Genomic DNA, 26,879 nt, shown 5'->3' with positions numbered 1-26,879 from the left:
TACAATATGTATGCATTCCAGTCCCAGATAAAAGATATCTGTGATAACCTTGACGTTAACATTCAAACACTGATTTCCTTTCTAGTCGTTATTTGTTTTGAAACAGTAGTTTTTTTCTCACTCCTTCCATGTGCCCAGAGCTCACAAGATTAGCTGCATTATAAATTTCCTTTATCATATTATTATAATTATTTAAATATGAAGACACTTGTGTTTGATCTTTTTTGTAAAACTCATATATTATGCACTGTCATAGCAATCAGAGCCAGATACCTTAATAGCGTTGTTGAGTAAATGAAAATATATGCTAATGAAACAGTGGGGGACATGTTTCGTCTTCCTATGCTATACAAAGGCAGGGTCAGGTTCTTTTGCTGGAGTGGGAATATCAATTTAATTGCACTGACTGTTTCTCTATGTTTTGTTTTCGATTTTCAGCAAACCTGCGATATGTAACAATGTGAATGGTCTTGAATTTGCAGCCCATGGGTAAAATATTCTTTAATTATAATCAATGTACTGAACTCAAGATTTCAAATCATAGGTTTCTTCTTTTTTTGTGAAAAAAGGGATCTACAACTCTGTACTCTGCTTTTTGAATTGTTTGAGTTTTCTGTGAATCTTGTTGAAATGAGTGAATCTTCAGCCATTGTGATTTTTTTAACATTCTATTTCTTCCAAAGTTTGTAAAATCTCATTGTTTCCTGTGGCAACATCTGTCCTTGTAAGATCAGAGTTTTATTCCACATTTTTAAATGCCTTTGTCTCATTAGTTTGCATGTGCTCTAAGGAGAATATATTTGAATGATATTTTGCTGAACAGAAATTTCCTATTCCAGGTCACATTCACACTGCAGTAGACCATTGCTATATTTTGGTCCAAATGGTCAACTCTGTACAGTTCATCATCTATTCAACCAACATCGCATGACACAATACCGTACTCGTCCGAGTATAAGCCCCCGGTTCGGCAACACTAAACAGCTGTAAAACTAGGGGAGGGGCTTATACTCGAGCAAACCCCATGTTATCTAGCATGGACGCATAATTTATCGACTTACACATCCAAAGAAACTGATTGTACAATCTCTGAACACAGAAGTGACATTTTGGTGAAATTCAGCGTCAAAAACCCCCCAAACTTGAAACAAAAGACGTCATGTATGCTGCTGATCAACAGTAATGTGAACAGGCATGCATTGCTTACACGGAAAGGCAACTCAATATTCCAGTATCAAACTGTCTACATCTTGTGAAAACAACAACATAGCAGTGAAAATTGTAATAGTCACCAGGAAAAGTCTTCACAAATGACATGATAATTGCTTCAAACAAAAGAAACTGCATGTTTCAAGCATGAAAACATCGTGGCTGTGGGCTGTGCATGAAAATGAACAATGGCCGACGTGAGTGAGACTATTCTATTTAGGCGACGGGGGTGAGCAGGGTCAAAGAATCAAGATAGTACTGGGAAAACGTGTCATTTTCCCTACGATGCTGTCAAGGGAACTCCAGTTTCCCATTGTTTTAACATCTTTTAATGGTTTCTTTATTATCTAAAAGTAATTTTGCCAAGTTAAATGACCAAATATACTCTCCTAACCTTTCTGTATTTGAGTTACACTAGGGTAGGGGCTTATACATGGATGTAATGCATTTTCTAAAATCCTCTGAAATCAGTAGGGGGGCTTATACACGAGCAGGGGCTTATACTCGGACGAGTACGGTATATGTATTGATATTAATATCTTTTGCCTTTGATGTGATTTTCAGTGATGATCACTCATTGGCCGAGTACAACTCTGCTGACTGGGGCTGTCCGATCCAAGTCTACTACGCTGATTCTCTGTTGCTCATCGTTGATCTGTAAGTCACGTCAGCTTGTCACCCCATCATGTAGCTAGACTGTCTCGCATCCCCTGGTCTGCTATGCAGATCTCAGATTTGCTTCCTATATATGCCCATAACAGTCTGGTTGAGCCAGGCCTGAGGTCAATGTGTACTGAAACAAGTGCCGGATGTACTGGCTTGCTGAGCCAGGGCTACACTAAGCTGAAATTGTTTAACCAATGAGAGCCATGGAGAGAGTCTGTCAAGTGATAGGATAGCTGTCAGTGTAAAATTTCAGTATTGTAGTGTTGTATTTTTAAAGTGTGACACTATTAGCGTATGTTGACCAATCAGAGGTATGAACTTTATCTTGTATTACCATCCCTTACTAGATTGGACCATAATAGACTCAATGACTATCACTCAATAGACAATGATATATTTTATTGTATCATACCAGTATATTGATGGTGCAAATACAGCGATCTGATTGGTTGAGACGCCAAAACAACCCTGGTATATTGGCGATATAACACGGCTGGCATACGCGCTAGCTCTCAGCTTGAGGAAAATCCCTTTTATGACGTTCCACGCCAGAATTTCAATATACTGTTATGATATAATAGCAATAAATCACACCCAGCGATGGTATACCACTCGATTTTGACCGTTTCACTTCATATATGCTCTCGCTATCGCTCTTGCATATATGTCGTGAACTGGTCAAAATCTCGTGGTATACCATCGATGGGTGTGCTTTATTGCTTAAATAAAGAGTAATAGCAGACTACATACTTCACCCTTTTGACATCACAAGTTGGTGTACTTCAACAAGACAAGGGTGTCGCGAGGTCATAGCTAAATGGATGACCTTGTGACAGATTTGTTTGACTGTAAGGTAACATCATGGCTTTAGATGAGTTCCACCGTTGAGGGCGCACTAACTCCTGGGTATGTCTATATGAGTAGGCCACCATGTACTGGGCCTAGGTTCTCTACAGTAGCAAGTACTGAAAAGCATGCACTCTATTGCCTTTTGAAATCATGGTTGTTTATTCATTCGATACCAAAATAAGGGCCTATTGATCTTTTACAGCCCATTCACAACTCTCTTTGGTCAAGATTGTAAATGTCCCAGGGGGTACCCAACCCTATACCATCACAGACAGCCAGTGGTCAGCTACTGTGGTAAAACCCTCCAACAAAAAATTTGTATTGAATTTTCAGATACCATGGAAATGATTTCATTGAAGAGGTGCAAGTGGACTTCGTAGTGCATGAAGAATTCAACCACACAGATTTCTCCTACAGACTCAGTGCCACTGCAGTAAGTTGGTCTTTACATCAAATAAACTATATCTTCATTTGCTGTTGAAATGAAAATCAAAAGTAAACTTACCCATTCTGTCCATCAGCTGCTTTCATAGTTGAGGGTAAGTCGGGGAACAAAAGAATATAGGATTATAAACAGGTATGGTTTGTCAATGTCTTTGAATTAATCAATGTCAAATCAAAGCTGTTGTCAAGAGTGTCTGAGAAATGTGTGTATATTTCAAGTTGAAAGAAAGTTGCAAAGAAAAATATGTTCAATAGAAATGATTTTACTCATCGGATGGATAGCAATAGATGTGTGCAAAGACTTTCTAAATATGTGATATTGAGACATTTTGAGTCACATTGGTTCTATCATTTGACCCTTATATAACCCTCTGCCATTTTCATCATAATATGAATATTTCTTACATACATTTTTATCTTTCAAGGCAGGGTGTATCGGTACACCTCAAGACTGGGCATCCATGCTGATCAACAGTTCAGATACAAGTCATGCTTGGACTAGAGAGGTACAGGAAAGATTGAACAACTTGGCAATGATTTTTAGATTCAAATAGTAAAGAAAATTCATCCATATTTCACATATGACTAGGGAGTGAAATGGGAAGTGTAACAGAAACTGTCGACAACACCATGTACCATTGATACAAATCACAAAGGCTGGTAGTAGCACTGATTGCGATCGTAAATTTGATTCGTAAATTTCCTGACAGAACTGATGAAAAATTTTGTCTGAGTACACCTGTTGCTATAGCATGTTACTATCGCATGAGGTCGTGTCCTTTGCCATGTAGTTTTTATACTTTCATTCAGAACATCGTTGGTATCAAAGTACCATTGTCATAATTCCTGTAGGATTAGTGGTTTTACTCTGGAATGAAAAGGACGCACAGTGTTCTATGAACTCAGTACACCAAAAAGATCGCATAATCACAATAAAAACAAACCCACATGTACAAACGCATATGGAAATACACATGATTATGGCAAGCCAAGTGTTCAAAATTCAAAAAACACATTTGTGTGTTCTAAGTTTTCATGTTTATGTTCTTAAAATGTATATTCATGTTCATAAAAACCATGTTCATGTTCTTAAAATGTATGTTTTATTCTTAAATTGTACGTTTATGTTCATAAAAACCATGTTTATGTTCTTAAATTGTATGTTCATGTTCATAAAAACCATGTTCATGTTCTTAAAATGTATGTTTATATTCTTAAATTGTACATTTATGTTCATAAAAACCATGTTTATGTTCTTAAATTGTATGTTCATGTTCATAAAAACCATGTTCATGTTCTTAAAATGTATGTTTATATTCTTAAATTGTACATTTATGTTCATAAAAACCATGTTTATGTTCTTAAATTGTATGTTCATGTTCATAAAAACCATGTTTATGTTCTTAAATTGTATGTTTATATTCTTAAATTGTATGTTTATGTTCATAAAAACCATGCTGTTATTCAAACTTTCATGCTTATGTTCATGAAGGTCATTTGTTTGTTCATTGAACAAATTTATGTTCATTAAAACACTGCTTATGTCCATATCTCCCTGTTAACACTGAGGGCGCTCTGGAGTTAGCAGCACGAGACAGCTATGGCGGCGGACATCAGCAAGTTACACTGCATACAGCGAGAAAAGTGGGCTTTACGTGTGTTTTAAAAGCAAAGCTTAGCACATCGTGGATCTAGACAAGTAGAGCGTGCTCGAAAACGGAGATCGATTACAAGTTTGTGCTAAATATCGCCTGTTCTCGGCGGAGAAACTGCACGCTCTCATTCGGAGGCGCAACCAACGGTTTAACGTTATAAATGACTACGCACTTTCAAAGTCCAAAGTCAAAGGCTCAGGGCTGTGTGGTTACTAAATATCGGCGGAGAAACTGCACGCACACCTACAGTCACCTATGGTCGGTCTATTCCGCTCAGCGTCTATGCCCCCATAGACGTGTGTACATCTCCTTCTCAGGCATATGTACACACGTCTATGAGGGCATAGACGCCGAGTGGAATATTCCGACCAAAGGTGACTGTGCTGCACGCTCTCCGACTCGGGGCAAAACCACCGGTTTGCCTATGGCATTTTGGCAGTCCAAAGTCAAAGACTTAGGGTTGTTGTGGCTGTGGGAGGCACTCTGATTAAAATCTGATGTAGAGAATGGTCCGTTACTAGTGAGAAGAGGACCGAACAAAAACAGACCTAAGGGACCGTTCAGTTTTTACGACCCGGGGGGGGGGGGGGACTGGCAAAATCCTATACTTTATGTATTACCCATGATCCTCTTAACGGGCAGACGCCTTTGGCGGCCCACTCTAATTAGGTTTACTTCATGCAATGGGCATGATCGACCCTCTATACCGGCGGGCCGCCTGCGACGGCACACTACAATAAATTGACTTTATTGTAATACCCATGACCACCTTAACAGCCGGACGCCTTCAGCGGCCCTGCATGTTCAGTAAAGTTTACTTCGTGCAATGGCCATGATCGACCCTCTTTTTACCAGCGGGCCACCTTTGGTTGCCCATGAGAATAAAGTTGACTTTACGTAATGGCCCATGACCGTCTTAACCGAAGGGCTGCCTTTGGCGAACCACTCCAATAAAGTTTACTTTATACAATGTCCATGGACATAAGTTGTCTATGGAAATGAAGTTAAAAATTGCCTTACAGTCGTCCTAATTAACAGACGTTTGCATGGATGTGGCTGAGAAGTTTGTGCACTGGCATCTCTGCTACACGAATCAAGTGTGCCGCGTACCGGAGTTAAAATCCAAACCGTGCGGGTAAATTTGACATATGGGTTTTGGTTATTTTTTAGCGGGGGAGGGGGGGTCATCAATTTTTTTCGTCTGACAAAGGGGGGTCATCATTTGTGAAAAACAGTTCTGTTTGCCAGAGACTGAAGACAAATGAATATACAGGAACGGAAAAGCTGTGACCTAGCTTCTTGCGTCATTTCTCCAGCTGCCAGCTTCTAATAAAAAGCCGGAATATGGTATGTTTATCTGTCAAAATGGTCATTGAACTGAGGTACATTAAAACATGTTTCTGTGATAATAAAGGATGAATTCACAACAGTTCAGTTTTGTCTCGATCCTGTGAAAATTTTGAGAAATTGATGTGCGCCACGATGCAGTGAAGTGCAATCCGAGAGGTTTCTTAATATTTCAATTTAAATTTTGTCTTTTACCCAGTAAAACTGTTAGGAGACCCAAGGGGGAGAGCACGAGAGGGGGGTCCTCCCCTCTCGCAGTGAAAATTTTGAGAAATGGATGTGTGCAAATGTGCAATCTCAGATGTGTTTCATTTTATTTCGCACAAAGAAATTGAGTTACCCCGCCACATTTTGAGTAATGCCCCCCTGAAGTTTTCAATTTTTTAGTGACCCCTAACCCCCTCACATTCCTCCGAATACATGGCGAGACACCGGTGAATCGATAGTGCTTTGACCCGGTATGTGATCCGGTGTGTGGTGTCATATTATAATCAACATGACAAAGCATCGATGTAAGTTCTCAGGGAAGATGTTATCTTTTGTGGTCAGAGAAACAAGGCTCTCACATTCTATTTCATTATATTGTTGTTCCTCACTTTTTCATTGTTAACTTGTTCATCTTTATAACATATTTATATTGAGAGAATTAATATATTGGTTTTAACACTAGTTTATTGACTCCTGTCTTGTGTTTTAAATTTTAACAATTTACAGAAGTCAAATAGTCCCCTTTAGATAGTGCCTATGCCATTGAGATATTGCAACAGAAATCCTGAAATATGATTTCTTGGGTCAGAAAAGGGAAGGAAAACATTGAGTGTACTGAGGTGTAAAGTAGACCTATGTAGTGCATGCTTATATCATAAGTGCTGGGGAAAAAACATAAGAATTGCTTGTGGTAAAAACATTTGCGCCGCCTATGGCGGCGCGCCGGCAAAGAATACATGAGAATAAGGTTCCCAAATTTGCGAATTTCTGATGCATTGTGACAATTTTTTTTTCACTTCTGTTTGTTATGACAATTTTTTTCTCAGGCCATGACAGGATCATTTTTTTTTCTTCTATCTCACCTGGTGACAAATTTATTTTCTCAAAATCCTCCATGCCCCCCCAGAAATCAAATGGTTCTCCCTTTATCGTATTAGGGTATTTTGTTGTGTGGTCCTCCCCTCACTTGTGACAGACCCATCTCTACATCGGATCAGAGTGCCCCCACAGCCCTGAGTCTTTGACTTTGGACTTTGAAAGTGCGTAGACATTTAGGCCTACAACGTTAAACCGCTGGTTGCGCCTCCGAATGAGAGTGTGCAGTTTCTCCGCCGAGAACAGCCGTATTTAGTACAAACTTGTGATCGATTTCCGTTTTCGAGCACGCTCTACTTGTCTAGATCCACGATGTGCTAAGCTTTGCTTTTAAACACACGTAAAGCCCACTTTTCTCGCTGTATGCGGTGTAACTTGCTGATGTCCGCCGCCATAGCTGTCTCGTGCTGCTAACTCCAGAGCGCCCTCAGTGTTAACAGGGAGATATGGACATAAGCAGTGTTTTAATGAACATAAAATTTGTTCAATGAACAAACAAATGACCTTCATGAACATAAGCATGAAAGTTTGAATAACAGCATGGTTTTAATGAACATAAACATACAATTTAAGAATATAAACATACAATTCAAGAACATAAACATGGTTTTATGAACATAAATGTACAATTTAAGAATATAAACATACATTTTAAGAACATGAACATGGTTTTTATGAACATGAATATACAGTTTAAGAACATAAACATGATTTTTATGAACATAAACATACAATTTAAGAATATAAACATACATTTAAGAACATAAACATGGTTTTTATGACATAAACATAAATTTTTTGAACACAAACATGAAAACTTAGAACACAAAAATGTGTTTTTGAATTTTGCAACATGATGTATTTCTATGAACATTTGCATACTATGGTTTTTCTTGTACTGTGGCCTATGCCAGGTTTAACCCATTTCAATCAACATTTTGTAGAAATATTTGGACAAACATTTGTTTTTGCTTAAAAATAATGCACCTCTGACGTCATCAAAAATTAATCCTATACCGGGTCACTTTCTTGAAAATTTGTCATGATTTTATATTCCGAGAATTTTAACATTTCTCATGGAAAGAACCTTGCGTCTTGCTAGGAACATGCAAATGTATGCAGAAGGGAAAAAAATGCATCAGATATTTTGTGTTATCACTTTTTCTTTGTTCTGTGATATCTCACTTGTATCAAAATTGAATCACTGTCTCTTCTGCAGAATTATGAACATTGTTTCAGTGACAACAGAGCTGCCACAGCGGGCCCAGCACTCCCAGGACAAACCTATGAAATCATCAACAGCAGTAATCGCAATTCCCTGCGCTGGAAACACAATGGTTACTACATCTATACTCTGACTGTGCTCAACCCGGACTACAGGTATGTGATGTCAACGCCCGAATTAGTGTTTGGTGCACCAAATTAGTTTTTAATTGATATCAGATAATTTGGTAGTGTTCACTGTAAACATTGTCCAGATGATTGTGATACATTTTGCAAATCATATTTTTCAAATGTTAAAAAACTTTCATAGTTGTTTCTGCAAAAATAATTTAACAGTATATCACATGCAACATGTATGAGTATATTATCTCTCTACCCATTCTCCAGCTGTCATTGGTTGAACCCTACTGTTTCAATCACAGACCCTCGAGGGTCTATGTTTCAATGGAATGAGTAGACTATAGAAACTTGAATGATGGGGATGAAAGAGTAAATGACATTCACTGAGCTTTACCATGGCAGTTTCCCTCTTGGAGTCCTATTTAATTTTACGCCAAAATAAACACATTCAAATAATGTGAATATGTCAATGTGGAAGCAATGTAATGTGATATTGCAAATTTTTTGTGTCCTGTCTGGCACGTCTTTCATGGTACTTGGGTATCTTGTAACCATTTTAATCAGTCTGTTTTGTGTCAACTGTAAATTGTCATCTGTCCTGCTCTGGAGAATTATTCAATTGGTGGTAAATTATTTGTATGTGGCTTTTGTTGTAAATAGAAAACTTATTCATAATAGATTTGCCAGCAAAATCACAGATGTGGCAGATTTCAATGAATTAAACATGGCAACTATTTATTCTTGAATGTCTTATGCATTTTTGATTTCAGTTTCTGTCATCTGCAGACACAATTTGCAGTTCATGTACATGGAGTGCTGCCAGACACAACATATGGACACTATACTTTACCCCTCACCTCAGTCGGGCTGTGTCTTTCCGTGGTTCTGGCCTATGTCATCTTTGAAAAACTTTTGAAGAAACCTGGTGACAAAACGGACCAGGAAAACTGATGACAGAAAAGAAGGCTTGGAGATCGAAGTGAGAAAGGATATTTGAGAAATAGAATATTTTGAACCTCGTAAAGCAATGCAGTTTTAAAACTATATTGTTAGACTTTTGTTCTGGAAGTAAACACGGAATCAGCTGTGTATATACAAGGAATGATTACATGGGATATATGGATCTACAGCTGTTCAAGTATTAGCGCCTCCTATGTAGGTGAAAGACTTAAAATTTTGCTTAAACATTCCTCAATGAAACTTTCAACTATTGTCTTATCAAAAATAAAAATCCGGGGTCACCTGGCAAATGTTTCTACTAGAAACACAATCACCCAGCATTTACCAATAATCAAAGTTCAAGTGGCAGCTATCCCTGTGTTTAACTCTATGGGAAATAATAACATTTTTGAGTTTCACAAAGATCAGACAATGACAAGTTTTTTACTCCAAGAGCTTTATAATGACCCCCCACAAGAAGTAGACCAGAAAAGATTTGTAAAAATTTGAGAGTCCGACTATCTGTCCCCGAGGTGCATTCTACCTTAAAAGGTATGTGTGCATGATGCAACTACCAAAGTTTGCATCTAGAAATAACCATTATTCCTACTGGTGTGATGCTGGTACCATTTCAAAGATTGTTCTTTACATAGGTGGAGCAGCCATTAAAGGTATACTATTACCTGTTCCAATTTTGCCACAGTTACCATGGAAAGAGAAAATCTAACCAATCACAGATTTTAAGCGGGTGGCCGCTTTTTAAAAACAGCGCCCTCACATGGGCATTTTGAATACCAAGGAATGCCCCTTTGACCATATATAGACATATTTAGATTACAGGTGACTGTATACCTTTAATATGGATCATCCTTGGACTTTTCATGATATGAGAGACAAAAACTAAGTTCCTAGTCTTTTCAAACTTTTATTTATTTACACAAATAACATAAAGCTGAACAGCTTTTACACTGTTATACAAATTTTTACAGCATAAGAATTTAAAAACATGAAAAAAAGTATATTTTTTTGAGCATGAATTCTCTAAGAAGCGTCTCACAGGTTACATCATACAGATATACACACTAGCATTGCAAAATTCTGACATTTTTCACAGAATTCAAAGTCGTATCTTTGAAACGTACATTCACTCATGACAATATACGACATCTATTGTGGGATACCAAGAAAATAAAAATTTGGGGGAATAGTGATCTAGTTGAAATTTAAATACATCGTATGTGATGTGTGGATTTTTTTGTCAGCCCGGTTTGTTCCGAGAAAAGTACAGTCGTTTACATGCAGTCCATAGTTGATAAAAAACTTTGGAAATGCTAGATCATCCATAGCATTCAAATTTCTGTACACTGCGTGAACAGCTGCACATTTGGCCACATGCATGACATGGCACCTACAGGGTTCACTGCTGACAAGTATCTGGCACTGACAAATCTTTTTGTACAGAATTTTGTTGAATTTAACCCTTTCACCACCATGGTTTGACCCAACAAACCCATTGTTAACAATGGTAATTGTGGGCCACTTTACAGATCATAGGGGTGAGCAGGTTCATGTTGAGAGGAGTGGACTGAACCATTACGGTTTTGGTAGTGCAAATCATTGTTCTATGGCCAGTGATATATCTAATAAAACCAACATTGTTTAAAATCTCAAATTGCACTTTAGAATGTTATGAAAGCCAGATGTATAAAATCCAATCACATATCCCATTTATGATGTGTAATGTCTTTTGAATGTTCATCATTATGTAACGCCAGTTTTATACCAAGTTTTGATTTGTAAATCTTGAATTGGATATTTGTTATTTACAATAAACTTTTCCATTGCCTTCACACAGATCTGAATCTTATTTCTTGGATGATCTGACTGTTGGTCTCTCTTTCTCATTCTGATACTCGGATTCTATTTTAGCTTTGATCTTTTCCCAGTCAACTTCCACCTAGAAACAGAAAAAAGACACTTTCAGGCACGATGTCATAAAAAACCTTATCCTGTTCAAAAAAATACGGGGTATCCCAATCCACTTGATAGAAGTGAACAAACTATTGGGGAATAAAGATTCGCGGACAAACATTTGGGTACCAAGTAAAAGGGTTTTACTGAGGCGTCTCGCTGTGTCTGTCCTTTACTGGGCAAATGGTCACCTGCAATACATGGTCCCAAGTTTGGGTTAAAATATATATTGTGCAGTGAAAGACCGTGAACTAATAGGAATCAGAGCAGTGATATATGTAAACTATGTGATTATTAAAAGTTTGTACCCATCCCAGGATAAAACCCTTCGACCTTGAAAGTGGCACAACTCCAATATCCTCTCTCATATTGATGGATATGTATACCATCACTGGGAATTGGGAATTGAGAATTGAAGACAACACTTGAGGCAACGTAGCTGTAATCTTTCTCAGTACTCTTGTAATTTTCATTTGATTGTAATAGCTTAATGTACAGGTCACAGTCATTGATACTAAGTGTGCGGCTTTTTGACACTGATAAATTTAAGACTAAACCTAATCTAGAAATGTGATGCATGTATGCAATTAGTATATAGACTTACAAATAAAGGACAATTTATATCAAATTGCATCACGTCTCAGACAGCAATCGACCAGCATTGAGCTACATCTACACTATTAAAATCAATCTGAATCTGTACTTCATAAAGTACCGTACACCATTCATTATTTATGCCTTTGTTGTCGTGTTTACTGTTTTTCTCATGTATGTTATCTGGGAAGTTGTTTGTTTTGATACTTTAATTGTATTTTTAACATTTGTAAATTTTTATCGTCGACCTTGTGGAAGATCGGCCTTATTGGTTAAACAAGTTATCAACAGTAAATAAAGTTTAATAAATAAATAAATAAATAAATGCCATTTTTGGCGAGACACTTAGAATAGTGTTCAGAGGTACTCGTCTATTTCCTCAATTTTGACAACAATATACGGTATATGTAAGTGAACTTACCCCCTCGGCATATTGCTGAAATTTCTTGTTGGTCTCCTTTTTGTCAAAGTCATCCAGAAATTTCTGTCTGTAGGCGAGTACTGTGTCAACATGGGTCTTGTGTTTCACAGCTAATTCCAACGCTCTGTTTCAAAAAGTCAGAGTAAACTGTGTCATTACAGGGGAGGTGAGATTGGTTCAAAGACAGACCCTCGTTAGGATCTGTGGCTGTACTTGTCAAATGGCCGGGTTCTTTGAGATATATACCTTCAGTGTAGATACAAACTGATAAACCTAATACCATTAAAATGAAAGTCATCAAAAAACAACTTATGGCAATAAGAACTCTTTATTTTAAGAACAACACTGGTTGGAAAAATAATTTTCCCTCACATTGTAGCCCACATGCACTGTATGAGAGGGGTATTTTGAGATGTCTTTGGTACAGAAAGGTTTCTAATTTAGGTCAAGGACAGTCTTTCTTCCTCTACTCTGTGCGTTCACACACACAACAGGACTGCAACTGATATTGCAAAAGCTAGTGATTTGACATCATGGCAAATATGTTGTCAGGACACCAGAGGAGTTCCCAATAAAGGCAGAATATGTTTGCTGCTTTCAATTGGCAGGTGGGATCTAACTTTCCAGACTGAGCTTCCATTTTGCACAAGAGAATTTCTAATCATTAACCCTTTGAGTGCTATAATTTTTCCCGCCAAAATTTTAGTGCAACATCTTACCAATTTTTATGATTTTTCTGTAATTTTTTCGATAATTTTGGACCAAATGGACATCACTTTTCATTGGATACAGTTTTTGAACAAAATTTTTGGAAAAATTGTAAAAAACTGACTGGGTTATATTTCATAAAGTCTGTAAAAGTTGACTTTGGTAGTCAAAGGGATAATGCTAATTTTCATACAGGAAGTTTCAATGATAAATTACATATAATGAGTTTTATTTGTCAGTTGTGATTGATTGATTTAAACCTTACAAGATTGGCCAAACACGCTCAAACTACTACTAGGGTGGCCAAGCCATTTTTTCTCTTGTTTATACACACAGTTTAAATGGACTTTTAGCAAGAATGGGGTAAAAGAAGAAAAATAAAAAAAAAATTATGCAAATAGCTGTATCCAATCAAAAGTTATGAAGTTTTAAAGCAAAAAAAATGCCATTTTTTCGCGGACAATTTTCGGCAAATTTTAAAATTATTTCAATGAATGCCGATTCCTTCAAGTTTGGCAACCCATAATTTTTATTTACTTCACATGGAATCATTAAACTATGTGTCTTGTGCACAGATTTACCAAATATTACGGAAAAATCAAGATTTGACTGATGCACAGTCTTGGATTTTGAAACTGTGAGTGTTGAAAATTGAAAATATTTTGTCTGACTTAGTCAAAATTGCGGCGGCACCGTACCATCGAAAAATGGATGGATTTTTATGTTTTTATGAATTTTGAATTCACATAACTTAAAAACTAGAGCTCACAATACAATGAAATTTTGTCACAATGTTATTTAATAACACTCAATTCTAACAAATCAATTTAAACTGCCAATTGTCTTTTAATGCAGTTCATTTTCAGCCATGAAATTGTAAGAAATAGCTGTCCCTAACTTCAGCCTCAGGCAGGCTGTCAATGGTGTGTCAGTGTGACTGCCTTCCGCCGCCATCTTGAGTACACTGTACTGAGGTCTATGAATGAACATGATTTTGTTTTTATGATTCGTACTTGTGCTCGTGGACAGATTTTCGTCATAAAAAGAGCATGCTACAAGTTTTATGGCAAAAATATGTATCTAAATGGGAAAAATCTACACCGAATTCACCGTACTCACTTTACCTCGTGTTTGCTGGCTAAAATTCCCAGAATATAACAAAAACTCACCACTACATGTAAATGGGATGGTCTGCCACTTCCTGGCCAAGTTTCACAGTTCTATGACAGCGTGCACAGGGCCCGAAAGCAGTTCCGTTGCGAAATAGGTATTGACTGGATTCAGAAGTGCGTGCCATGAGCGGCGACCGCTCGAGCGCTGTGGCCGGTCAGTACAAAGTGGCATTTTTGGAGAGGAAAAACACTATTTTTCTATCGTTTTTCTTCAGTTTTTTAATGAAACCTGCCTCATACATCGATTTAATTGGAAATATCTATTTTTTCAGTAACTGAGCTACTTATTTTCAGAAAAAATGGCGTTTAAAATTTCACGAAAATCAAATTTCACTTTCAGTGTGCGTGAGTTGCGTATAATGTCGCAACATTTTAGCTTAACTTTGGCCACCCTACTACTACAATGAGGAACTGCAGTGAAGATTTTAATGAAATATGAAAATACTTTTCTGCAACTGACTCACCTATCCCAGTTGTAGAGTTCGACATTCATCATTATTGCCCTGAATGTAAGACCAGCCTGGAGTAGTATACCCTCTGCATCTTGGGAGTTGCCACAGAACAGCGCCATCTCAGCCTTGCGGGCCTCTTTGGATGGGATCTCCTTGATATGCATGATGAACTCTACCTTATCAGCCTGGTCGAGAGGTCAAAGGTCAAACACATTGGTGACGCGCTCAAAGTTTGGGGTGAACAGTTACAAAGTTCATCACTGTTATTTCAGAGTCCATTGAAAGAATTATATGTCAAGGCATAGACCCTCGAGAAGTTTTTCTCGAGGGTCTATGGTCAAGGCAAACCAAAGAGATGTCATCCACAGCTGGTTTTTCTGAACTTGACAACTGACACTACCAGCTGACCACTGTGTATTGGTTTGAAAAATATTGTATGACTACCCACCTCATCAATGGCTGCATATGCCACTTCTGCAGTGTTCAGTTCTTTAGCATAGGATGCCATGGTGGCTAGACACGCCCACAGAGTGTTGTCCTGGATGGGAGGGGAAAAAGGGAATCATTTCAAAAAGAGCAAATCAATTCAAAATTGATAGAGTCTGGGTAATTTTTAATTCTGAAACGGAAAAAGAAACGTGACAGTACCACTGCACTGTATATATAATCCATTGCAGGATGAAGGGGGTGTACGGAGCATTCTCAAGTGATGCATCCTCTGTCTTGAGTATCACCTATCATTATTGCTGTCAGAAATGAGAACAGAATGCCTTGCATGGCATTGTTTCTGGGTTCTGTGTTGAAGAGACTTGTGAATCAAAATAACTGAAAGCTGACACCATCATACTCACCTTGACAAATCTACAGAGCCTGACTGCATCTTCCCAGCGGTTGTTGGACGTCAATTCTTGTAACATGGAAGGATACGGAGTTACCCCTGTACCCACCAATGAACCATCAGCTCGACGGATGATCACATGGTTGCTACGGAAACCAACTAGATATGGGTTTTTCCCAAATTCACTGCAAGAAAACAAGTACTTTGTTTGAAGTAAGGTGCCAAATTCATTATCACAGTACTTTGTGAGACTCTATGCTTTCTGAATCAATGGAATAAAAGTCTGTCGAAAATTTACGGTCATCTGTTTTCTGTTTTTGTTCATAGTTTTTATTGAATTATTTGATACTAAGGCACCATTTTCCGATATTCATTTTTAAACAATTAGATTTTTGTGTTCGCTGATATTTATTTCAGATTAATATAGTCTGGCTATACACAGCTTTTTAAATTTCAGATTAACATAGTCTGGCTACACACAACTGTTTTATGACTTGTACAGATGTTCATCGCCACATTTATTAAAAGGCCAGTGTTACGAGTAGCACAGCACTGCATAAACAGTTTCTAATTTCTTGAAGTGCATGCAGCTATTCAGATTTTTATATACCATACTTAACAACAAAGACTCAGACTTCCAACAGAATGGTAATTTTCACTTGTGCAAGCAGACTTCAACCAATAATCAGTAAAAGTTAGAATACTTCTATTCCCACTTTGTCATCGAACATAGCTGGCTTTTCTGGCTAGACAATTGGAGACTTTACCTTGCATCCTTCTCAAGCATTGTCTTGCTGATCAGATCTTTATCCACGTAGACAGCGTTGGGGTAGTACCACACTGCTAGCTTGTTTTCCTGCAATGCTGCCAGGATATTGGCGCTGTCATTCCAGCACAGACTACCGATCATTGTACCTAGACAGCAATGAGGAATAGGCGAAAAAGGAGCGAGTCAGTTGAGTAAGAATGACCAGAAATCTGACAGCTGAAAGCCAGAAACATCATAAATGCAATCCATTTCATCTCGCGAAAAACAAAAACACTTTTTTCCAAGCCAAATGAATTTTATGTAAACCTGTTGCTATTTCGAATTGCACCACGAACAGTAGGGCTTTTAACATGCACTGTATATGTATACTGTAAGTCCATTTTCCTAAAGGATACAAAGTCTCTCTGTTTTGAACGAAAGATGAATGCTACACTTCTTGATTACCATTGCTTTTATTGTGAAAATCTCCATACCGGTTATCTTTTTAATATAGCAAACTGTCAACACATTACACAATTACTGTACATGTACATGTATAGGGAAACACATGTACCAGTAACATGTCATTGTAAACCATGTTGGAAGAAAATTTCACTTGCTTTGTGTACTGGAAGGGAAGAGATTATTGTACATACCAAGCTTGATAATCTGTTGCGATTTGCCTACTGTCCTGACAGACGTCAAGTAGAGGTCTCTGTTTTTATCCACAATGGCTAGTCGTCTCTCAGACGCCGGTCCACACTGGTCTAAAGCAATCTCCATTACTTCAAACTGTGAAAATCAGAACAATAGTAATGTGAAAATTGACGTGGGAATTATATTTTAAGCCAATATACTTCATTCCCTTTCAAATATGAAAACACTTGCTTACAGATTTCTTCCCGTGCACCGATGTTCAAATTTGAAAGTCACTCCGGTACTTTAACCCTTTGAACCCGGCTCGGAAAAAAATGTCCGTATGATATCATAGGTCACCAGGGGGTCAGGGTGCAAAGGGTTAAATGATGGCAAGAAAGATTGAAATGTGCATCCAGTTTGTGTCACACTGATACAACATATTTATCCTTTTGACCAAAAATGTCTCCTTCCTCCGTGGAGTTTTGCATTGCCGACATTCCTTTGTTTTGCTCCCCTACAAATGGCTCTTCAAAATGTGAAAGTTGTTTTGCGGTATACATATTGTTTGCTTGACAATCGAACTATGGGAAATAACAAAGTTATACTAATTACAGAAGTAGTGGGTCCTGATAGGAATATTTTGCATGAAGCTTGATGGACAGAATTCATGTCAATGTAATGCTTGTCATATTATTTGACATTTCACCAGGATAGCTGTCTGTTCACACCATGGAGCATAATTTTCAGCTTCTTCAGTATTTGAAAAATCTAGCTTTGTTTAAACACTTGGCAACATCATCATCATACTTAGATCTTAGCCATGTAGTGTCTGTCAGTGATAGAACTGCCATGTGCTTGGGTCTCACCATCTACGAAGGCACAGTGAATGTGGCTTACCTTGTGTGCTATGGGTTTGCCGTCACCAAGGGGTTTGCCATTGGACGAGTCAAAGACATGGACTAGTTTCTCATCAGACTTGTCTCGTATGGCAACCGTGTCATTGCTGAGTGACAGTGTCTGTGAATTCAAGATGTCTGTCCTCATGCTGGCAAACTTGGGAGATGACAAGAGACGGCCCTGTGGCAAATCAGATGCCAAAAACAATCAGAGGAGTTGATCTTCATGGTTTTGCGTTACACTTAAGAAATCAAGGACGGACAAGTGAAGATGATTGCCCTGTGTGAATTTCATGTCACACAATTATTCATGAACATGATATGATAATCATAGGTACAAAACTCGATACATAAATACAAACCTCATACGAGTAGATGTGAACACCAGCACTATCAACAACTGCAAAATGTCTGAAAAAAAAGGAAAAAAGAATATAAATCGTTGATGATTCTGCTTTATTGTAATTATTTGACACATGAAAACTTTAAATACTTCTTGAACACATTTTAATGGCACTGGAATTCCTCTTACTGGATGAGGGCAGTGTGTAGAAATATCAAACACTTTGTACATACTCCTCAACCTAAACAATATTTTCAAAATCATAGAGATTCTGTGTGTGCTAGTAATTCCAATATTATCAAAGAGAATTTTGAATAGATAACTGAGTAAAAATTCATGTTCCAGTATGTACAGTAAGTCTAAAATTGGTTACAGTCTTTAATTCTCCACCAGAACCTACAACTTCCTTCTTAAAAACCGAGTATTGAGTATATCCATCAAGTATTATGGCAGGAAATCTGATTGTTTTTTGGACATTTATTTGATTCAGACATGGAGATATCTAGATACTAATACAATTACTTACTTTTCCGCCAGTACCACTAGTGTCACAGTGCCTTCTTTCAAATCAAATATCATCGGTGTGTTCCAATTTTTTGTGCTGCAAGAGAAAAAAAAATGTAGCTTTAGCTGACAAAAAATTATCACATAAATTGAGGTGACTTAGTGTCAACTTGATATGGTGGTATAGTTTGATCAGAATGAATGATATCAGATCTTGCATAGAGTACATTTCTGGAAATCTTGGGGTCTATGGTGTTAGATGACAAAACATTAAGCTTTGTACAGTTTAGGGAACTGCATAATCCTTGTGGTCTTACGCTGAGCTATGTATAGAGCATATATCTTTGACAATAACAGCTTCTGGTATCATGTTGTTTAAGTACCAACAAGACTCTGAGTCTGTACTTAAGGTGGTATGCGCCTCGAAAGTGAAAGATTTAAATTTTTGCTCAAGTTTTCCTTGATAAAACTCAACTATTCTCTTACAAAATCAAGAAGTAAAATATGGGGTAACCATGCAAAGTTTGGAACAAGAGAAATAAAAAATAGTGTCAATGACACTGTCCTCCCATTTTACAGAGATACTAAGTACTAGTTACACACATGACATTGCATTCTTACAGGTTGACTAAGAAAATTCCATTGCAAGTCCAAATTAATCTTATACCCCAGCAATATGAAATGCTCCATCTCATAATGACTTTTACACATCTGACAGAAAACAACCCTAGGATCAAGACTATCATGTTTTACAGCAATCCAACAAATACTTTGGGAGAAAATGATTTTTTGACAAAAAATGGGAAAAATTGCCCCAAAAATACAAATATGAAAATTTCACCACAATTTGAACAAATCTGACAAAGGCCAACCCTAGGATCATACATACAAGTTTTCAAGGCAATGGGATGAGCACTTTTAGAAAAGAAGATTTTTTGACAAAAAAAAACAAAAACGGGAAAATCGCCCAAAAAATACAAATTTCACCATAATTTGAAGAAATGTAACTTAAGTCACTATAAAGAGCCTGCATACCAAGTTTAAAGCAAATCTGGCCAGAGGCTACAGAGTTTTAGCAATTTGCAGGATTTTTCCTTCCTTCCCCTTGATTTGCAAAATTTTGACTTTGACATGTTTATTTCAACAAATTCACATCACCACCCCTGGGTGCACCTGTCCACCAAATACTAAGATGGTAGGTGCTGCGATTTAGGAGTTTTTAATATGGACGGACATAAATCCGCACATACTAACTAACATACATACATACATACATACATACAGACAGACAGACAGACAGACAGACAAACAGATAGACATGCATACATGCATACATTTATTTTTACAGCTCTTAACCTCCAACAGCTGACCAACTTGTCAATATCAGCTTGTTCAACTTGATACTACTGCTTATAATAATATAAACGAGAGTTAATTACATTCCAATTAAAGTAAACAAGACTTGCTTATCAAGATCTACGTCATAAAAAACAGCATATCTGTCAGGTTATAAAGAATCTTCAGCTAGATATCTTTATCAGCATTTTCATCCTATTTACCAAGCACATTTTAACTTTCAAATTAACATTGCAAGTAAGTTCTGTTGAATAAGTTGAGCCTGTAGGTACTCAGAGAAAGCACACAGAAGAGACAAATGTTTGCAACTTAAGAAGTTCAAGGTCATCAAAAGCATTATAAGGAATCATGTAACACTTTCATTGCACTGTTTACACAGATTGCATAATTGCTATAAATAGCACATGAGGAATCTTACAGCCCAGCTTTACCATAAAAACCCTATCACTTTACCACTCTTTTAATTGACCACTCTATTTTTTCCCTCACAAAGTAATTTTATTTTATCCTAACATAAATGGAAATTGGAACTTTCTCTATCTCTATTTATTTGACCAACCTATCATGACAAACTATTATGAGAAATTTCTTTTAGATAACATACAGAGCACAATATATGACGGTTCAGAAAATGTCAAAGTTGGGATTAAGGAAAGTTGCCTTTCCATGTTTTAATCCTCCAAGATGGTAAGAAGTTCACTATGAACTGTCAAAAAAGTTGAACTTTCTAATAATTCTACACTAAAATTATTTTGGCTTTGTTGATTTCCTAATAATTCAATTATTTAAAATCATATTAATTATTTTTCTGGGTGAATTGACAGGGTTTATACAGTATAACAGTTACATACAATGTAAGTCAAATTCAGTTAAAACATCAATTACTGTCCAACATTGCATCATTCCTATAATCTGCTCATTCACACAGGCAGTACTTGACTTAGAATGAATGACCTACTACATTTCACCTACATGTATGTACCAAATTTGAAAGCATGGCAAAAAGTACCACAAAATTTGCAAATTTCAGCTTGAGTTCACAGAGTCATCTTCAGGTCACTCCTAGGAACTTGCACTCCCAATTAGAAAGTAATGGCATACACAGTTTCAAAGAAGATTTTTTTAACCAAAAATGGCAAAAATTGCCCAAAAATACAAATATGCAAATTTTGCCATAATTTTGATGAATTCTATTTTGAGTTATCACAAGGCACCTGCACGCCAAATTTTAAAGCGATCTGACCATTGGTTTAAGAGAAAAAGATTTTTTACTAAAATGGCAAAAAAGAAAGAAAAAAATTCATTAAAAATAGAAAGCATCAAATATTGATATCAAATCTATATGTTTAAATGAGTTGGGCCTAAGGTACCTAAAACCCAAATATGACAATGATCAGATGAGTAGTTCCTGAGTTATTGATTTTTGACCATTTTCGCCGTTTTTTCTACCTCATTTGCATATCTATGAGACTAAAAAGTTCATTTTAACAACGGCACATCTACACCATATATGGCATCACTACACCAAAAATCAGCTTAATATGTGCAGCGGTTCTTGAGTTTTTGCGTTGGACGGACAGACATCCATACATACATACATACTAACATACATACATACATACATACAGACAGACATCTCACATACAGACTTTTTTCAACCATATAACCTCCCAATTGCCATATATGTATGGCAAATGGGAGGTAATAAACTAACCTTTAGCATTTTTTGAAGTTCAACATGGCCACCATCCCCATGTTCACTCAATATGGAAATATAAAATTTTCAATTTTCCAAAATACTAAGATGGTAAAATAATTTCTTACTCCCATGAGTTTTAAAATGAGCCCGCACAAGTGATAGATCAGAAAAGTATTGGAAAAATTTTGAGAGAGAGTATCTGTACCCCAGGCGCATTCTACCTTATTCAACTGAACATTCTGTTCTGTTGTCAATAACATCAGTAAATTCCTCCAGAATGAATCACTGGTACAGACCGTGAAATGATCAAATGGATCAAACATTACATCTCCTATTTTAATCTTTTTATGTTCTCATTTTTCATTTCAACAAAAGATGGAACACCAGACATATCATTCTGCCAAAATAATTTGTCAATACATTGAGGCAAAACAACATACCTGTAGATATAACACTGTGATGATGTGGCTACTACCAAGTGTTCCCACCCCAGAGCTGTTTTAATGATCCTATCCCGGAATTCCAGCTTCTCCTTGGCGTCGTTCAGCACTTCTCTCACTTGGATACTTTTCCGGGATGCTACAACCACCTCATAGTTCTTCCATTCTAACCTCCTGGAAGTGCAGTGAACCAGGGGGAGAATTAATGAACATTGTGAATCAAAGATTGGTGCATGAAAACTGACTGAGGTCATATGCTGGTGTTGTAACACAGACTACGATCTGTGGACCAGTAGGATTATTGTAAATGTAATGGTAGTTTCTTGATGTCTGTAGCTGTGTTTTATTTCAGAGTTACCATTACAACCTTACCCTAATTCATTCCTGATGCCCTATGATAGTGACCTTGATAACTACTTCCTGGTGGGTCCACTGTGCTTAACGCTGGCTTTTCCTGCCACAGGAGAGAGCAATTCAATCAAAACTACCATCCCAAATGCTCATTAGAACCCCTTTGCTTACCTCTCAATGACGTTGGCAAATATGACGTGTCCGTTGCCACAAGCTCCTGCAACCTGGGTGCCATCACTGCTCCATGCTAAATTAAACAAGCTGCCTGTGTTTGGTTTCTCCAGGGCATGTGACCACTGAAAATAGTCATGAAATATAAAATGAACAGTTCATATTGATTACCTATGTCATTCAAATGTCCAGTGAAAATCGAATCATAAATCTTTCTTTGAATTAACATTTCAATTAAGACTTGATTGAACATCAGTCATGAGAAATGCAAGAACCACAGTTCATACAATCAAAGTCACTTGAAATTCAGGGGGTTTTCAAAGATTTTTTTCTGCAACCTAAAAGGTTTTCCAGGTATCATTTGTACGATATATCATTATTATAATGTACAATGTACCTATCATTTTACGATATCATGACTGATCATTTCATTATTTTCAAAATCGTGAGACGGAAGAAAAATTATCATTTCACAATCGGAAAGCAAAGATTCAGAGAGTTGGACTGTTCATTGGCTAATATGTGTTTGGAAAATAGCATCTTCTATGTGTGAACCAAAAATTCATATTTAAAAAATAAGTGCCTTGAGTTCATGCCCGGTAAAAACCCTATCTGTTGTACCAAGAATCTAGAGTCATGGGATATGAAACTCTCTATAGTGGAAATATCATATAATTTTATAGACATACATAGCATGTAATCTTACTGACATAAAGCAATATTTTTTTAAGTTGGAATATAATTGAAGATTTTTGCATGTTATTGACATAACACATAAGGATAATATATTTTTCACACATTTTCAGAATAGTAACGCCCTTACCCCTGATTTATCACACAGTCGAAGTGTGTTAAATGACCCCACTGCAAAGAGTTCACCATCTGGAGCCCACGATACAGACATGATAGGATAGTCATGTGACCCCGAGCTATACAGTTGGCGGCCGTAGCTGTCCCATACTTTGTATCTGCAGTCTTCGCCACCAGACAGGATGAGATTATTCACTGGATTCCAGTCTACTTTCAAAATCACTCCATCATGTGCTTTCCACTGAAAGGACACAAAGTCAGACACAGGAATTTTAATGCACTGGGTACATATCTTGGTATTTTGTGTTTCTGGGCATTGATGCAACATGCTACTTCATTACTTTTAATTTTAGACGACAAATTGTGTTTTAAGAAGTAGTTTTCTTGATAAGGTTGTTAGTCGTAAAAGATTGTTGAGCATTTTTGTAACATATGGTCACCGATACATACATATTTTAAAGTATTCTGAGGTCACCATCCCTGCGTTATCTCTGTGAGGGAATATAAACAATTTCCAATTTTCACGAAACTAAGCCACTGGAAGAAATCTTTTTACTCCATAAGCTTCAAAATGAGCCCCACAAGTAGTACATCAAAAGAATACTGTAAAGGTTTGAGTTTGAATATCTGTCCCCTGGGCAAATTCTTTTATGAAACTCTGTAGTGTTTCTGCTACATCCACTTTGGAAATTTGCTCATTTTAGTAAAATACACATTTACAGCTTTACATCAGCTGCAGACCAAATGATCAACTGGTATTGCAGCAACTTTGGCAATCCTACAGTACCAAGCTATTCTTTCCTCACCATGACATTGGCCCCAAAGGTAACATGTTATCAATATCATGTATTTTTCAACCAGAATGTACAGCTACATTCCCTGAACAAACACCGAAACCTTTTTTCTTTTCAGAAACCAAATTTTTTCTGTCTGTCTAACAGTTCCATATGTCTTGGACATATGCATCGTGTATAACACAATGTACTTCATCAAAAAGTTCATTGTGACATTTCAAGCATAATAGACTTAGATTGAGAATGTCTTTTCTAATTTTCTAGTAATATCTTGTACACTTAAAAATAACTTTGAGGTACAACTTCATGAAACAGGCCATATATTTTGCTTGACTCCATGACCAACGATGTTCCTTTCACGGCGGGCAAATCTTGAAAGCTTCTTACCTGTAGTGGCTTGGCATTGGCTTGTAATGATTTGATGATCAGCTGTTTGCTGTTTGTGAAAAGAACTTGATCTGAGTCTGGTCCCCAGGAAACTGAATACACTGGTGTAGCTAAGAGGAGAGAAAGAGACAGAGGTCCTATCGTGAATAATTTCCTCAGAGGTAGTGGAATATGATCATCACAGCGACAATAAAAGAAAACATTCATTTCCTATCCACTTTTATTATGCCTAGCTCATGTCAACACTCTGTGATTTATATAATTTTGTGACTGGGTTACTTTTGTGACATCTCCACAGGTCAAGAATGGTTCAATTTCTGAACAACTTACTGGTCTGTGCAAGCGTTGATCGCAACATTCCTCCGCGCGACCAGATTTTCACCTGGCCATCCTCACCGACTGTTACCATGGCAGTACCATCATAGCTCCACCGTCCTGACAATACTGCTCCTTTGTGAGCTTCCACACTCTTTTCAACTCTGCCAGATCGGGATATTAGATGAAATTTGCCTGGAAAGTTTGGGAAAGTACCAAACAAAATACATTAGAGCAAAAAATTAGTTTTGTTAAACCCTAACATTCCACATCATTATCCAAGTTCTGAGCTGTACCAAAACCTATTGATTGTTTGACTATTCTCTTTTTCCTTATTTATGATGATTTTAAACATCAATTGTATCTGTACAGTAGTTTCCTAATCCTTGGATAGATTTTCTGAAAAGACATTCATAAGTATATTTCAAAAGTGGTAAGCATGTTCAAGTATGAACCTTTCAAGTCTGTTTGACACATGGTTGTCCAGTTTTGGTGATTGTATAGTGTGATTTTGTATTCAAAAGTTCATTTTTTATCAAGAGTAGCATGTATCAATTCAGTGAAACCATAACTTCTAACCACTTACCATCAGTTGATGTCAAGACAAAGACTTCAGCCTGAGCTTGTTTGCCCTTTGAACCCAAGGCCTTTGGAAAGTTGTGAATGTCAGTGGCGTATACATCATTTGGAAGTTTTGCCAGCTGTTTGGTTTCATCAGACAATAAATTCCATTTAAGTATCTGATGGTCATCTCCACAGGAATACAGTTCATCGGCCTTAGTCCATGCAACACAACTGACTAGTTCATCATGTGTTTATCAATTAAGGCAAATAAGCATTACAGCCATAGATTCATGAATACATGATGTATTTTAACAGAAAATCATATGAAAAACATACATCATAATAAACAAACATACTTGAGACAAATTCATCTATTACGGTAAAACAATTTCTTCCAGAGTAAGCTGCTAGCTGACATGTACCATCTTAGTTGTTTTTTATATTCACAGGATGTAATTTGTGTAGCTACTAGTACCCTGCTAAGACTGCCTACCCATAATGTATCTTTATACCCTTAGAAGTATACCTGGGCCATTGGAGGTAAAGAGAGACATGGACAGTGGACACACGAACAGGCACTTGTATGTACACTGGTATTTGTTCTGACACTAACATTAACTTACTCAAAAGACATGATCTTCTTTTTCTTTTCCTGCCGACTGTTCTTCATGCACATGTCATAACAGAAATAAAACAATGAAAGTGACAAATACGTATTTTCTTACAAGGTAATTTACAACATCAAACTCATAAGTTGTCCTAAGATCAGATGCCATTGCATTCTATGTTCAAGAAAGTACATGTACAGTCTTTTAAAAATGCCTCTCAAAATTATCACTTATTAGTTATTTCTATGAGGTACGGTCTGAGTTACTGAGACTTCTTGTATCACCAAAACTTGACTGAAAAAAGCCTCGTATCAAAGGATATGTTTTGGTTCCTTTTCCAACGTCGTCTTGAACCTCATGTTGGAAAAAGAATGCAAACCTGTGCAGAATAGTCACGACCTATGGATATGTATGCGAAGTTCCGATACTATGGTGATGATGTAGGGTAAAAATTGATGAAAGACACGTTGTACCAGTCAACAGGAGACACAGTACACCTTGACAGCTTCAAACCTGGAGGAATTTACTCAATCTCACATTATTCTCGCGAGAGCATTATGCT

At 37.1% G+C, this 26,879-nt stretch overlaps 2 protein-coding genes across 5 annotated transcripts in view; one reads left to right on the top strand and one right to left on the bottom strand.

Moving 5' to 3' along the window:
- The window catches only part of LOC139118934 (cation channel sperm-associated auxiliary subunit delta-like), a 26,849-nt gene extending 15,463 nt beyond the window's left edge, over positions 1-11,386 (top strand). For all 4 annotated transcript variants that reach the window (XM_070682503.1, XM_070682501.1, XM_070682500.1 and 1 more), the window contains 6 exons: positions 439-489; positions 1,774-1,866; positions 3,058-3,157; positions 3,594-3,674; positions 8,473-8,633; positions 9,368-11,386. In XM_070682503.1, coding sequence (XP_070538604.1) covers positions 439-489; positions 1,774-1,866; positions 3,058-3,157; positions 3,594-3,674; positions 8,473-8,633; positions 9,368-9,548 — 667 coding nt within the window. In that variant the 3' untranslated portion in view covers positions 9,549-11,386. The remainder of the gene's footprint in view (positions 1-438; positions 490-1,773; positions 1,867-3,057; positions 3,158-3,593; positions 3,675-8,472; positions 8,634-9,367) is intronic.
- Positions 10,446-26,879, bottom strand: LOC139118933 (intraflagellar transport protein 80 homolog). The gene is made up of 17 exons (XM_070682499.1): positions 26,640-26,879; positions 25,732-25,956; positions 25,161-25,340; positions 24,831-24,940; positions 23,663-23,890; positions 22,840-22,964; positions 22,318-22,491; positions 18,845-18,919; positions 18,338-18,386; positions 17,977-18,156; positions 17,097-17,232; positions 16,460-16,607; positions 15,706-15,877; positions 15,303-15,392; positions 14,867-15,039; positions 12,523-12,646; positions 10,446-11,493 (listed from the first exon to the last, which is right to left on the bottom strand). Exons 1-17 carry the CDS (start codon positions 26,674-26,676, stop codon positions 11,401-11,403), a joined length of 2,319 nt encoding a protein of 772 aa, XP_070538600.1. The 5' UTR covers positions 26,677-26,879; the 3' UTR covers positions 10,446-11,400.

The sequence above is a fragment of the Ptychodera flava genome, chromosome 19, assembly GCF_041260155.1.
Source record: "Ptychodera flava strain L36383 chromosome 19, AS_Pfla_20210202, whole genome shotgun sequence".
Classification (NCBI taxonomy): Eukaryota; Metazoa; Hemichordata; class Enteropneusta; family Ptychoderidae; genus Ptychodera; species Ptychodera flava.
This window is presented reverse-complemented; position numbering and strand designations above follow the sequence as displayed.

Excerpts from the sequence above, each read along its gene's own strand:
- LOC139118933 (XM_070682499.1), bottom strand. The coding sequence starts at position 26,676 with ATGAGGTTCAAGACGACGTTGGAAAAGGAACCAAAAC. Across the intron at positions 24,941-25,160 it reads ATCAACGCTTGCACAGACCA|CTACACCAGTGTATTCAGTT; the intron begins GTAAGTTGTTCA and ends CTCTCCTCTTAG. Across the intron at positions 22,492-22,839 it reads TTTGCCAACGTCATTGAGAG|GAGGTTAGAATGGAAGAACT; the intron begins GTAAGCAAAGGG and ends CTGCACTTCCAG.